General features: G+C 37.8%; 1 protein-coding gene across 1 annotated transcript in view; it reads right to left on the bottom strand.

The window, feature by feature from the left end:
* The window catches only part of LOC108678433, a 20069-nt gene extending 9596 nt beyond the window's left edge, over positions 1-10473 (bottom strand). The window contains exons 1-2 of the mRNA XM_047882325.1: positions 10214-10473; positions 1581-1658 (exon numbers count right to left, since the gene is read on the bottom strand). Of these exons, the coding sequence (XP_047738281.1) occupies positions 1581-1658; positions 10214-10394 (259 nt within the window). The 5' untranslated portion in view covers positions 10395-10473. The remainder of the gene's footprint in view (positions 1-1580; positions 1659-10213) is intronic.
* Positions 10474-15909: the final 5436 nt, after the last annotated feature.

The raw sequence follows: 15909 nt of genomic DNA, 5'->3' as shown, positions 1-15909 counted from the left end.
GTGAGTGCATGTTATACTCACACATGTGTAGTGTGAGTGCATGTTTTACTCACACATGTGTAGTGTGAGTGCATGTTTTACTCACACATGTGTAGTGTGAATACATGTTTAACTCACACATGTGTAGTGTGAGTGCATGTTTTACTCACACATGTGTAGTGTGAATGCATGTTTTACTCACACATGTGTAGTGTGAGTGCATGTTTTACTCACACATGTGTAGTGTGAGTGCATGTTTTACTCACACATGTAATGTATGAGTGCATGTTTTACACATCCAATCACAATTTCACTGATTCACAATCAATCTTATTTTCATCACTCCAACATCAACAATAATAACATTAGCAACAACATCAATGGTTGCGGCAACAGCAGCAGCGAAATCAACTTGAACATCAACTTATCAACAAGAAATTGATCGTCCCAACAATCATCAAGCTTATCATCACAAAATCATAACCAATAATCTTAGTGACTTGAAAATAACTTGTTATATGTATGATTTTAAATAAAAATTATTCTCTTTTCGACTATGTGAGAGTAAATTTGGAAATATTGCTACAGATTGTATAAATTATATGGTAACATTAAATTCTTGGTGAACTTGCTATTCAAGAACTTTAGTGATTGCAGTACTGGTATGAATTCGATTATTTTTCATTCTATATTTCTTCCAAAAAGTTTTTGAACATGAAAATGTACCCAGGAACGTTTTCACTGAAAATATAATTAATTTTCCTATTTTTATCGTTCGTGTAGAGGAAGCCACGAAGCTGTACATTAAGAAATGAATAAAATTAATAAAAATACGCGGTGATTCGATATGTTATCGATATTTGTAATAATGGGGTTAGAGACAAGGCTTGTAAGTGGAAGTTTAAAAATGCATAAAATAAAAAAAAATTGAGGCGACTGAGGAATTTTGTGAAAGTATGAGTTAAAAGAAATCCCTTTAACGAGAAAAATAATGAAATACTTGTAATAAGGATAATAATTTCAAGTCTAAAGCTAGAAATTAACGAAATAATTAGAATGCAATGACCTATATATATAATAATTACCTATAATTAGAATGCAATTACCTATAATTAGGATGCAGTTACCTATAATTAGGATGTAATTACTTATAATTAGGACGCAATTAACTGTAATTAGGAGGCAACGCTTCGATATAATCGAAACGTTATCAACACCTGACTACTCGGGCATTCATTGATCTGTAAGCATGACCTGACACGATTCATAATTATTAATTTTCTTTATCAAATCGGATTTGATTATTAGTGTAATCAGTCTTAATTATTAATAAACAGTCGTAATAATCAGTCATAGTTATTATTTTAGTAAAAAATTGCTTCAGATCAAGTAGGCCGAAAGGTAATCTCTCACTTAATTGATATAAAAAAGCCATTATTCAAATGAACATTCTATATAACCCGTGATTAACATTCATACAATGTATTTATGTATATAGCCGTTGATATAATCATACAATCGTTTTTTAATTACTTCCTCCAGCCTCATTGCCCCCTCCTACCACTAAACCCCTTTCCCCAACACCCCTTTCGAAACCCAACCTGCAGTGTCCCCACAGAAGTTGGGGTTGACGTAGGCCGCTCTCTCCGCCGCCTCCAGGTCCACTTTTGTCCTCGGCGCTGAAATTTTTTTAAAAATTTAAAATTAATAAAAATTATCATTATAAACTAGTTTTAAAATAAATAAAATGAAAATAAAACATTGTAAAATAATATTTTCTATAAATTATTTGTAAAAAATTTGCGTTGCATTTCATTAAGAGGCGTAAAAATGTATTTAATTTCTTTGCGTCATTTGATATATCGTTAACTAGTATTATTACGAACATCTAAGATATATTCAAGATAAAAATGATATAGAAAATTATTTAGAATTTTATGTATAAACGTAAATTGTTAATTACAAAAATGTACGCGAATTGAAAAAAGTCGCTTAGCGGATGTCAGGAGCGTCACAATTTTATAAAAAATGAAAATAGTCAGCGTTACGTCATCATCTATTTATTTTGATATTTTTGTATTGCTTACGTTCAATTATTTGGATAATATCCCCCTGCAAAATTGCACAATAATAATGATGATAATAATAATAATAATAATAATAATGATAATAATATTATAATAATAATAATAATAATAATAATAACAATAATAATAATATCTCATGAATAACATCACTTATTAATTTAATATATTCTGAATGATATCCCTTACAAAATTTCGAACATAAATCGATAATTTGATACTCATTATTAAAGGCTTCATTTAAGTAAATTCCATAATCTAGAACCTATGTAACCGGTTCTGAGAACCTCTCTTGTATTTTCATAAAATAATTGCTGCCAGATATTATTGCAATGTAATACGTTTAATAACAACACAATAATTTTGAACATTGCGTAAATAATGTATGCTTGGCTCACATTAAATGTACCAAAATAATGAACCACAACTATTGCCCCATTCTCGATGCCTAGCTTGCCCAAAATTTAGACCCACATAATAGGCTCGAAATTGGGGCCCTGCATAATAGGCCCAAAGTTAGGGTCTTACATAATAGGCCCAAAGTTAGGATCTTACATAGTAGGCCCAAAGTTAGGGTCTTACATAATAAGCCCAAAGTTATGGCCCTGCATAATAGGCCCGATATTAGGGCTCTATACAATTGGCTCAAAATTGGGGCCCTGCATTATACTCTCATGAAAAAGGGCTCATGAAATTCGGGCGCCATCAAACTGGCCCATAATTCGAGCGCCGTCTAATTGGCCCATAATTCGAACACCATCTAATTGGCCCATAATTCGGGCGCCATCAAACTGGCCCATAATTCGGGCGCCATCTAATTGGCCCATAATTCGAACACCATCTAATTTGGCCCATAATTCGGGCGCCATCTAATTGGCCCATAATTCGAACACCATCTAATTGGCCCATAATTCGGGTGCCATCTAATTGGCCCATAATTCGAGCGCCGTCTAATTTGGCCCATAATTCGGGCGCCATCTAATTGGCCCATAATTCGAACACCATCTAATTTGGCCCATAATTCGTGCGCCATCTAATTGGCCCATAATTCGAACACAATCTAATTGGCCCATAATTCGGGTGCCATCTAATTGGCCCATAATTCGAGCGCCGTCTAATTGGCCCATAATTCGAACACCGTCTAATTGGCCCATAATTCGGGAGCCATCTAACTGGCCCATAATGTGAGCGCCGTTTAATTGGCCCATAATTCAGGTGCCATTCAATTGGCCCATAATTCGAGCGCCGTCTAATTGGCCCATAATTCGAGCGCCGTCTAATTGGCCCATAATTCGAGCGCCGCCTAATTGACCCATAATTCGGGCGCCATCTAATTGGCCCATAAGTCGGGCGCCAACTAATTGGCCCATAATTCGGGGTATGGCTGAATTATACCTATTAGGCCGAATTATTAGGGGTATGGCCGAGTAGGCATGTTATTTTGCCCCATTCCTATAGGCAATTTTTCAGTCGGTCACCGTACTCGGGGCCCGTAATTGACTGTTCGTTAATTGGTAACATTTTTATTGGACCATATATTAAATGAATATCATTTAAGAAATATCAAACTAATATTTAAAATTATAATTTTTACAAATAAATTATTTATTTAATTATTAAATGCAACTGCTGGAGTCTGCTACAATTATATATAAATTTATAATCTTTTAAAGTACCCGCCATTTTCCGTTGCATAACAAATATCGATATAATATTAAATGCAAATATATTGCATTTAAGCAATAACGACATTTTTACTACGAATTCAGGATAGTTTCACTACTGTAAAACCTGCATATTGGACTTTAATAATTCTTTAATACAATGTTTACGGTAAGGAAAGTTTTTAAATCATTTTATGAAACAGATACTTGCAGCTCTTCGCTTAATATTCTAAAAAAAAAGTGTTGACATTGTCTTCACAAACAACAGTGTTGACATTGTCTTCACAAACAACAGTGTNCTGCTGCTGCTGCTGCTACTGTTGCTGCTGTTGTTGCTGCTGCTGGTGCTGGTGCTGCTGCTGGTGCTGGTGCTGCTGCTGGTGCTGGTGCTGCTGGTGCTGGTGCTGCTGCTGCTTGTGCTGCTGCTAGTGCTGATGCTGATGCTTTCCAGCCTGCAGAGCATTATAGTCAGCCTGCTGCTTCTGATGATTGTTCATTTATCATACATTTTATCACTGGTCTTCTTTAAAATATATAAGGAACTCATTACGTAATGAGTTTTTCACGGACCAGAATGAATATGAACGATCCGTTTGCTTATTCCATTTTTATAACGAATGTTATTTCCTTGTATGGTTTATGGCTTTGTTCGCTTAAAAGTGGTTAGCATCCAATATCCATGCTCTACATGATCCATGTATTGCTTTTAATTGAACTTGAAATATCTTCAGGAATTCAGCGGGAGCTGCTCGACAAGTTAAATTTCATGAGGAGCGATTCAGATATCGGCACAACGTTGGTCCAATTCAGAAACATTGAGTCGTTTAGGTTCGGAATTTGTAGATGTTTTGTCAGAGATGTGACTTGGACATCAGAATTTAGCATTTTTTACATTTTTGCTTAAACATTTTTGCTGTGCCCGGCCAATTAATAGAAGTAAAGGGCAAATTGAAACACGTACACTGAATTTATTTTTTTATTGGTTATTAAATGGAGCAGAAGATGAATGAGGATGTGGGTATAGGAAGAGTACAACATGAGATGAGGGGACTGAGACGAACAATAAATATACGTGTGTAGAAAACTGAAATTATTTCAGACCAAAAAATGTTTAAGGTCGGGATATTCGGAAATACTTGAGACCTCTCCTCCCCCATTGTAACTTGCCTTGATTTCTGCAGGCCTCAAAATATAACCTCCGATCATCGAGTAACTTGCAACTATTGCGACGAATTGAATCATATATATGCAATTTTGTAACAATAAATAATATAATTACATACTTATCATCATACTCATAGAATTTTATGGTGGTCCTGAGTTCTAAAATTATCTGAGCGGCCATTATACTCGGTACCATAGATATAGTTCAGTTATAGATTTGGTATAAATGATCTGTCTGATCGTCGACCAATTTGCGTAATTATCATTTCCTGGTAGACCACCGCTGACGTATTGGAATTAATCTTCCCCTAATTTTAAGATCAATAAAAGTCATTGGCAGTCATCTGCCCTTGTCTCGTCCAAAAAGGACATCAACCCTTAGATTGCCTTTAGGGCATCGACCATAGGACTGTTTCGAGGACACAAGCCTTAGATCGTATCAAGGGCATATACCATAGGACTGTTTCGAGGACACAAGCCTTAGACCGTATCGAGGGTATATACCATAAGGACTGTTTCGAGGACACAAGCCTTAGATACTATCGAGGGCATGTATCGAGAGCATATACCATAGGACTGTTTCGAGGACACAAGCCTTAGACCGTATCGAGGGTATATACCTTAAGGACTGTTTCGAGGGCACAAGCCTTAGACCGTATCGAGGGTATATACCATAAGGACTGTATTGAGGGCACAAGCCTTAGACCGTATCAAGGGTATATACCATAAGGACTGTTTCGAGGACACAAGCCTTAGACCGTATCGAGGGTATATACCATAAGGACTGTTTCGAGGACACAAGCCTTATACCGTATCGAGGGTATATACCATAAGGACTGTATTGAGGGCACAAGCCTTAGAACGTATCAAGGGTATATACCATAAGGACTGTTTCGAAGACACAAGCCTTAAATCGCATCAAGGGCATATACCATACGACTGTTTCGAGGACACAAGCCTTAGACCATGTCGAGGGAATATACAATAGGACTGTTTCGAGGACACAAGCCTTAGACCGTATCAAGGGTATATACCATAGGACTCTTTCGAGGACATATCCTTAGACAGTATCGAGGGCATATACCATAAGGACTGTTTCGAGGACACAAGCCTCAGACTGTATCGAGGGCATATACCATAAGGACTGTTTCGAGGATACAAGCCTCAGACCGTATCGAGGGCATATACCATAAGGACTGTTTCGAGGACACAAGCCTTAGACCGTATCTAGGGCATATACCATAAGGACTATTTCGAGGACACAAGCCTTAGACCGTATTGAGGGCATATACCATAAGGACTATTTCGAGGACACAAGCCTTAGACCGTATCTAAGGCATCAGTATTGGATCGCGTCGAGAATATATGACTTTACGAATGGTTCGAGGACATTGGAAACTGGATTGTAACAATTAAGGATATTTGATGTCGAATTAGCACAAGAATATTGTCACTCTGTTCCCTGCTTCATGGATATTTATATTAGTTGCTTAGTTTGAAACCTTTGGGTTTTGTGGGATGTCGCTAGACCAAAAACCTTTTTGAACGATGTCTAGGCTACATGGTTGAGGCTTTTTAACGCATTTTCCCATTTATGAAAAAAAGGCGCTATTGTGAGGCGTCCGTCTGTCTGTCTGTCTGTCTGTCCGTCCGTGACCTCAAGTTTTCGTCGATGGGAAAATGCGCTCTCTGTCACTCACTGCATTGAGTACTGAGTTATAAGATTATTTACGTAACCATTCATTGTAGCGAGGATGTCGGTTAAAGAAACGTTGTCCCATGAGCAACGTGACTTAACCTGTTAATCCAAGCGAGTTACCCTGAACGTTCATGATGCACTCGATGAGAAAACCCACGCAAAATTAACTAAAGAAATGCATTCCGCTTAGGAGGACATGAATTAAAAATTCTAAAACTCGCACCATCACNGGGTATAGAACATACCCTGCGTATAATGCGTGCCCAGGGTATAGAACATACCCTGCGTATAATGCGTGCCCAGGGTATAGAACATACCCTGCGTATAATGCGTGCCCAGGGTATAGAACATACCCTGCGTATAATGCGTGCCCAGGGTATAGAACATACCCTGCGTATAATGCGTGCCCAGGGTATAGAACATACCCTGCGTATAATGCGTGCCCAGGGTATAGAACATACCCTGCGTATAATGCGTGCCCAGGGTATAGAACATACCCTGCGTATAATGCGTGCCCAGGGTATAGAACATACCCTGCGTATAATGCGTGCCCAGGGTATAGAACATACCCTGCGTATAATGCGTGCCCTGCTTATAATGCGCAACCTGCGTATAATGCATGGCCGGGTTATGATGCGTATAATAAGCATCCTGCGTAAAATGCGTACTGAATCTTATGTACGTACAATGGGTGCGTTCTGACTAGGGTAAATATATCTTATATATAAATAACCTTGGTCTGTCGTCGAATGCTTCAAGCGATAAAACCCTGAAAATTTTTATTCTTGAAGCCAATTTTTGTGCATTAACACATCAGGCTTATATCCTTAATCTATATCCTATGGACCTTTTCCCCAGCTACACTCACTGCGTATTTTCTCTTCATTAATTCCTACATCATCCTGTGGTTATTTCTTTTCATCCAATAGTTCGTTTTTCCTCCTATACATTTTATTCTGAAGCCATCTAATTTGACTCTGATTATACGTAGCTTATCCTTATGATCTGCCTTCATTAAAAAAGTAATATATAAAGCTTGCTAATTTGTATTAATTTAGATAATTGCACTCGTATTATCACTCATTATCCCTCACTAAGTTTCGGCCTTAATTTCCATCTAAATTTGGTAATATCGTCTCTAATTTAACACAAGTTATCCATATTCACTGGTTAATTTTTCATTAATTCTGGTCGATTTATAACCTTACTGGCTTACAAATAAATTTAACCCATCATCTTGGATTAACGTCAATTACTAGTATATTCTATTTTTTTGCGGTTTATTTATTATGAGCCGCTGCAAGATTTTTTACTATAAAATCCCATATTAACAAAAAATTCCAAAGAACAATTTCAAAATAACTAGAAAAAGTCTCATCTTCATTCATTCGCATTAAAGTATTCTATAATCATGGATATAATCGGTAATCATGGGACGTTTTTAAATGAAATTTTCATAACAATCCTTATGGTTTCTATGAGCTTAGGAAGTTTCGAGAAATTGTTCTTTTTGAGCTGCAGTGCACGCATTACACGCAGTGCACGCATTACACGCAGTGCCCGCATTACACGCAGTGCACGCATTACACGCAGTGCACGCATTACACGCAGTGCACGCATCACACGCAGAGCACGCAACATACGAAATGTAGGTATTCCACCATAGAAATATGTAATATTTTTGGGACGTTTGCGCAGAACAGAAAATGTTATTTCTGCATAAATTTACTGACATTGCAGAGACTCAAACTCTGAAGAAGCGATGATGATTTATATTCACAAAGAAACGAATGATAATGAATCATACATGAGTACACGAAAAACTGCTATGATGAGTAATATACTAATGAGTAATATTTTTGGCTATTTGCTTGAAAAACAGCAAATTAAAAAAAATCAAAATAGCAGCGAAGAAACCTCGATTTCTTCCTAAAATCAAATAAAAACACAGCAAAGAAGCTGCGATTAAATGAAAAACGCCAATAAAACAATAAAGTAACATTGATTTATTTATGTAATTAGAAAAATAGTGATTACACGCCAATTTATTGCCTAAAATACATGATAAATTGCGGATATTTAACGATTTATGCCTTAAATGTACAGTAAATTTTTAATATGCAGCAATTTATGCCTAACATTCAGAGGAAATTGTGAAGATGCAGCGATTTACGCCTAAAATGCACAGAAACGCAGGAAAGTAGAGCGCTTTTAATGTATTTCGGAAAGCGCTGCCGCAGGCTGTGGGTTTCGCCGGACCTACATACGGTGCGCGTGACACGCATTGTGTGCGCGTGACACGCATTGTGTGCGCGTGACACGCATTGTGTGCGCGTGACACGAATTGTGTGCGCGTGACACGCATTGCGTGCGCGTGACACGCTTTGTATGCGTGTGACACGCATTGTGTGCGTGTGACTTGCATTGCGTGCGCGTGACACGCATTGCGTACGCGTGACACGCATTGTGTGCGCGTGACACGCATTGTGTGCGTGTGACACGCATTGCGTGCGCGTGACACGCATTGTGTGCGCGTGACACGGATTGTGTACGCGTGACACGCATTGCGTGCGCGTGACACGCATTGTGTGCGTGTGACACGCATTGCGTGCGCGTGACACGGATTGTGTACGCGTGACGCGCATTGCGTTCGCGTGACACGCATTGCGTGCGCGTGACACGCATTGCGTGCGCGTGACACGCATTGTCACGTGTGTACATGCATAGATCCTATAAATTAAAAGTAAATCCTACAAACACAAAAAAATGAGCCTAAAAATTAAAGATTTTCCGCAAATGTCGTGAATTGAACTTGAAATTATTGTAGGTATTAAATTAATAATATAACTTAGTTCTTTAATTTTTGTTATGTATTTATTTAATTTATTGATCATAAACTAATTTAAATTATATAATTCCAACCGAATCATACATGTAATAAGTCCTATGCTAAAAGATTTTTCGTTTTTATGAATTAATTTTCTTACATTTACATGCATTGTTTGAAAATTCGATGAAAAACAAATGGGTCATCTTGTCCAAATGGGGACGCACTTCAAACACGTAGCACTGATACGCTATTTTTCTGGGCAAAAGTGGGTCAGGATAAACAACAAAAGTGGGTCAGGATAACCAACAAAAGTGGGTCGGGATAACCAACAAAAGTGGGTCAGGATAACCAACAAAAGTGGGTCAGGATAACCAACAAAAGTGGGTAGGGATAACCAACAAAAGTGGGTCAGGATAACCAACAAAAGTGGGTCAGGATAACCAACAAAAGTGGGTCACGATAACCAACACATTAAGTAGGAACTGCATCGATATTTGGACGAAGTCTAATCCTTTTTTTCTGAGCGGAAACTTAAAGAGAGTGTACAATTCTAAAAATATGTAAATTAGAAAAAGTGTAAAATTACAAAAGTAAAAAATGAAAAATAATAAAATTAAAAACGTGTAAAATTGAACAAGTGAAAAATAAAAAAAACGTAAAATTAAAAAAATGTAACATCAAAAAATAGTAAAAATCAAAAATTTAAAATTCAAAAAAGTGCAATATTAATAAACAGTTGAAAGTAATAAATAAGCGGAAAGTTAAAATAAATAAAAAATACAAAACGTCTCACCAGCCCGCCGCTTCCTGATGCAGAGAACGCCCCCGACGCCCGCCAAGATGAGCACCGCCGTAATGACCGCCGCCACCGCCGCTGTCCCGACGCAGTTATTCCCGCCGGTCTCCGTCGTGTCGGATGAAGCATCCACCATCCCCACCACCATCATCCCCACCATCATCACAACACCAACCATTATTAGGTGGTATAATGCTAACTGTTCTCACACTAGGTGCAGTGATGACTTCCTAACTGCTATGATGTTCATGCCATGTCTAAACAATTGCAATATTAAAATATGGTCATAGTATAACATAGCATAACATGGTCATAGTAAAACATGGTATAACATGGTCATTAGTATAACGACACAATTATGACATAGTAGCAAAAAAATCATATGGAGGGAAAGAACATAATTCTTGTAGATAATTATTGTTATTGTCATGTGAAGTTATTGTAGATAATTATTGTCATGTTAATATAAATGAAGATTTGATTAGAAGACCCTTTATGAATGAGGGAAAAACATACAATATCATCATTTTAAAATGTATATGCATTATTCGGTTATCAAATATTAAAAAATCATTCATTTACCCAGCATCTCTAAATGTATATGCATGATTCGATTTGTATATATCCTTCATCATCTTACAGTGTATCTGATTAATTTATTTAACATACAGTATAGTCTCACATTATTCATCTACCCAGCATTATTACAGAGAATATGCACGATTTGGTCATCTTCCCTAGATATAAAGTTGGATTATGTAATATTCTATAAGAAATGGAAAGGTTATATTATCTCTATATTAATGAAGTACAGAAACAAATTACTGCGCAACCGTCAACGGTTTCAATCTGGTTCGCCTGAGGGGCAGAATCTCCCCGTTTACCCGAATTTAGGGTGAATTTTATCAATTTACCCTTAATTATAAGACCCATTTATCCCTAAAAATGTATTTCTAGAATTTATGTGTTATAAGTTATTGATGAAAATTGGGGGGTATTGAGGGTTGTGCACTACTATAAGTATTTCCATTTATTGATATAAATTTTAAGAATTTTTTGTGGGGGTAACATTCTTGTTGTGACATGCCAAATTGTATGAAAAAGGTTGAGACAATTTGTGATAAATACTCAAACAACGATAACTTGATTGTCTTCCGGGCATCTGAACTGGAAAATTGTTCGGTACTGCTGACTAGCTGCAGCCTAGTGACAGCCTAGATACAGCCTAGCTACGAACGCCTAGTAACAGCCTGGTTAAAACCTATTTACGGTGCATTTATAGCCCGCAAACGACCAAGTAACGACTAGGCCAAGACTTTGTCAAAGTCTGGATTAAACTAAAGTTAAAGTCACTACCTAGACATGAACTAGACATGACATAGTTGCGGCCTAGTTGCGGCCTGGACGCCATTTAGTTACGACCTACTCATGGCCTAGTTCCGGCCTGACTTCGACTCTTTCGCGTATGGCACGCGCCCGACACACACGCGTGACCGGCAACACTAGCCCTACGACAGCGTGTCTGATGATGAGCCCTACGACACCGCGTCCGATGATGAGCCCTACGACAGCGTGTCTGATGATGAGCCCTACGACACCGCGCCCGATGATGAGCCCTACGACAGCGTGTCTGATGATGAGCCCTACGACAGCGCGTCCGATGATGAGCCCTACGACAGCGCGTCCGATGATGAGCCCTACGACAGCGCGTCCGATGATGAGCCCTACGACAGCGCGTCCGATGATGAGGAACAGGCCTGTGCCCATACGTAAAGATGCCCTACGGCCACAAAATACATGTTTTGGGCATCCATGATTCAATACTTAAAGAGACATAGGGGCAAGGATTAAATATATTGATGGAACCAAAGAAATTTGTAAACTTTTCCAAAAAACACTGGTTAATTATATCAACGTTGAAAGGCTGGGAGATTAATTTCACTACACCGTACACGTCCACGTCTCGTAGCCGACTGGCGGCATCCAGGCAACCGCAGCAACCTGTCGCGGGGCAGCGGCGGCAGCAGGTAGCTGCGGCAGCAGGTAGGTAGCTGCGGCAGCAAGTAGCTGCAGCAGCAGGTAGGTAGCTGTGGCAGCAAGTAGCTGCAGCAGCAGGAAGGTAGCTGCGGCAGCAGGTAGCTGCAGCAGCAAGTAGCTGTGGCAGAAAGTAGCTGCAGCTCTTTCCACTCATCTCGTTCTATTTACTACCATAGCTATTACTCAAGCTCAGAATTACTTTAATATATGACTCCTGTGATTTTTAAGCAGCGAAGATAATAATTGATTTTAAATGAAAATCGAAGCATAAATTCCGCCCGATATTGCTCCTACGGAGGCTTGAGTTCATTCACGGACGATAAAGCTGAATGACGGCGAACACTCAGAAAATTAAAAGGTTATATTGTCCATCTTTTGACACACTTTCTTACCCACAGCAGTAGTATTTTGCGGTGGTATATACTGTATATAGCACTGATACGCCCTTCTGCTGGGCCGAGATGTGTCAGAATGACCCACTCAAGGATGAAATGATTGGGTCATCGCATTTGAACAAAGTTGCACTCATTTCTTGCGGTGTAGCTTCTTTCATGAAACTTTTTCAGGCTCCTAAAATTTTTATTCAGTCCCCGGCAATTTCACTCATCAATACATGAACGGTTACAACTTGTTAACGTTTGAAAATAACGTGGCCATTCTTTTATTGAAAATAACTTTTCTACTGTGTAAGTCCGAAGTTTATGGTTGCGTATTTTTTGTGTAAGTTTGAAGTTTTCTGCAGTTTTTTTATAATTGTGTAGGTTTTGAGTTTTTTGTAGATTTTTTTTCCTATTGTGCATGTTTGAAGTTTTTTGCATTTGCTTTGTTTATTGTGTAAGTTTTTCGAAGTTTTTTATTTTTTTTATTGTGTAAGTTTAAAGTCAATGTACAGTTTTTCATTGTGTACGTTAGAACTTTGTTATAGATTTTTTATAATAGTGTAACTTTTAACATTTTTGTAGAATTTTTTGTGCGTGTGAAGTTTATTGTAGGGTTATGGTAAAATTTACTTGTGTTTAGAAATACTGCAGCCATTCACTGTCAAACTCCATATTATCAAAGGCATTTTGTTACAATTATCTAAATATTATCTTTTTAATATAGATTCTATAATATTTCATTATTTTCAGCTATATATGTAACTTAATTATTTAATGTAGAACTGATAAATCAAGAGGATTAAGTAAAGGAGTTTTAAACGAAATTAATTATTAATGGAACGGAATCAAAGAAAAATGTAAAGGGCAACATCCTAACCCTCTACCACCGCATGTCACTCTCCGGGAACATAACTTTCAACTAAAATAATTATTATACGTAAACTATTGAGTGTAGCGACCTGAGGACGTTTGTACGCAACAGAGAACATTTTAAAGTTGTCGTACGTGGCGGCAACCATCAGTGCAAGTCATTTTGCGTTCACTAGAACGTATCCTTTTTGGGAAGTAGGCGCGTGACAATATTGCTCCGGTTACTAATATTAATATTACAAAAATATATTAGTAATATTAATATGTTATTAATATTGCTGCGGTTACTCATATCAGGCGGTAGAGCGTTAATTGGTTAATTGACAGTGGCAATCTGACTATTAAATTCAAATGCTTGGTATGTGGAAGCATAATTTCAATTTGCTTCAGACGTTATTTCAACGCATATACAATTTCAGCGAAGCTAAAATTCCACAGTTTTAAATTCAACTCAAATGTTATTTCAACGCAACAAGCTATTCCTCTGGTGAGGAATTGTATGGCTGCGGTGTTTATCATTTAAATATTTTCCGTCAACATTCATGTGCGAGTGAAAATTGGTGACGCATTCACGATGAACAAGTGAGTCATAATACTGCTCTTGCTGGACACACGTTTCGTGCCACGTGAACGTAGAGCACAATCAGAAAAATGTATGAGTCATATTGTTCAAATAGTGAAAGACATCATGCACGTAGTATTGTAGAGGAGGAAAATGCAACTTTTATATATGCCTTTTACAATGATATTTTTTTAATAAAATGTCTTTAAACTTTTGTGCGATGTTGCTGGGTCCGCTCTGCATTGCGGAATAGTAGCTATATAGGATCACTCGATCTGCGCCACCATACGGGACAGGTGTGTACTGTGCATAGGATAATTTGTTATTTTTAAATGTCAAATGGCGTTGTGATAATTAAATATCAAATTGTCACAACGCAACGATATTGTTGTGTTTTCCTGTGACCTGGAATATATTTGTGTGATAACTTCGTCAGCTATATATATTAGTGTGATGTCAATCCGTATAGCTATAGGTGTAAAAAGGTTTTCTTAGTTTTTAAGATATAGTTTTAGGCATGACACATTGTGTATGTTTAGTGTCCGTAATAGTTTTATCTCATACACAGAGAGACCTCTAAGTCTTGATCCGAAGTCATGACCTGTTAAATTTATTGTATAATTAATTCGTTAACGTTTATGCGCTTGTCGTTTGTCTCATGTCCGGAAACATAGTCGGCGCTCTGTAGCTCGTTCTAGGTGACTATCGCTTTAACCTTACCTGAGAGAAGACCTCTTGCTCAAACAGCATTACCAATTTTTTAACTCTTGCTTATCTATTCCTTAATTTGAGTTTGTGCGAGTGTGTTTTCATTTTATTTTGTTCAATTCAATGCATGTTAGAACTTCTGTGTTTCGCTCGTTTTAAGATCTTGCTTAACCGGCTTTACGCCAGTGCTTTGAACCCGTAAGGGTTATTGGCTCTTTGGAGCTTCGGTGTTAACCGATTATGTCACATGCCTTAGTGCTGTGAATTAACTTGCATGCTTGCATGCGCTTTACTCTCTTTAAGTACGAGCGAACATCCTATTACTGTTTTCACTATTTTCTTTCTTATAGTTCTCTACATGAGAACTCTTATCTAGGATTCCTCAACGGAAACAAATAGATTTGTTATTTTGATTATTTGAAACTGTGTTATCATTATTCTGAATTTATTGAAACATACTGAAATTCACTCCGTTAAATCCTTGAATCTACTAATTTTAGGCTTAAATTGGTTTCCTATCTTATTCAGATAAGAATCCACCCAACCGCCTCTACTTGGTCTTCGACTCTGTCGTTTCTGTTTTTTTGAGCTGAGCTACTTGCTTATTGCGTTCTGTTGCCACCGGCAATATTTGTGAGAATTGGAGAGAGAGACATATTCACCCTGAAACAGTGACTCGTTCAATTAAAATCAAATATTGTGGTCTAGACTTCTAACGTTCGAATTTGTACCTGTATGTGCGTACGTATTTTACTACAGTGCACGAGTTCCTCATCGCGCTTCGTGCTTCTCGTTTCCTCAAGGCTTCGTTCTGCGAACCAATTCTCTTTTCGGAACCACAACAATAAAAGTTTCAACGCTTTCTTTGTTCTTTAATTTCCGATTGTACCAAAATTCAATAGACCCAAGTCTTCAACTTACACCCACTCTGTTTATCTTATCGTCATTGTTGAAGGAAATTTACGCATTGATCGTCCTTATTCTCCTGTCTGTTACTGTGTTGATCTGCAAGAAGTGTAACGAACCGTAGTTGGGTTATTGCGGATAGGATAAAGTCTCGCGTTACGCTCAGCAGGTAATGGCCCCGTAACAGCACTGATATGCCATTTTTGGCCTCGAATTTGGTTTAGGATGGC

Source organism: Hyalella azteca, unplaced genomic scaffold, assembly GCF_000764305.2.
Source record: "Hyalella azteca isolate HAZT.00-mixed unplaced genomic scaffold, Hazt_2.0.2 contig10210, whole genome shotgun sequence".
Classification (NCBI taxonomy): Eukaryota; Metazoa; Arthropoda; class Malacostraca; order Amphipoda; family Hyalellidae; genus Hyalella; species Hyalella azteca.
This window is presented reverse-complemented; position numbering and strand designations above follow the sequence as displayed.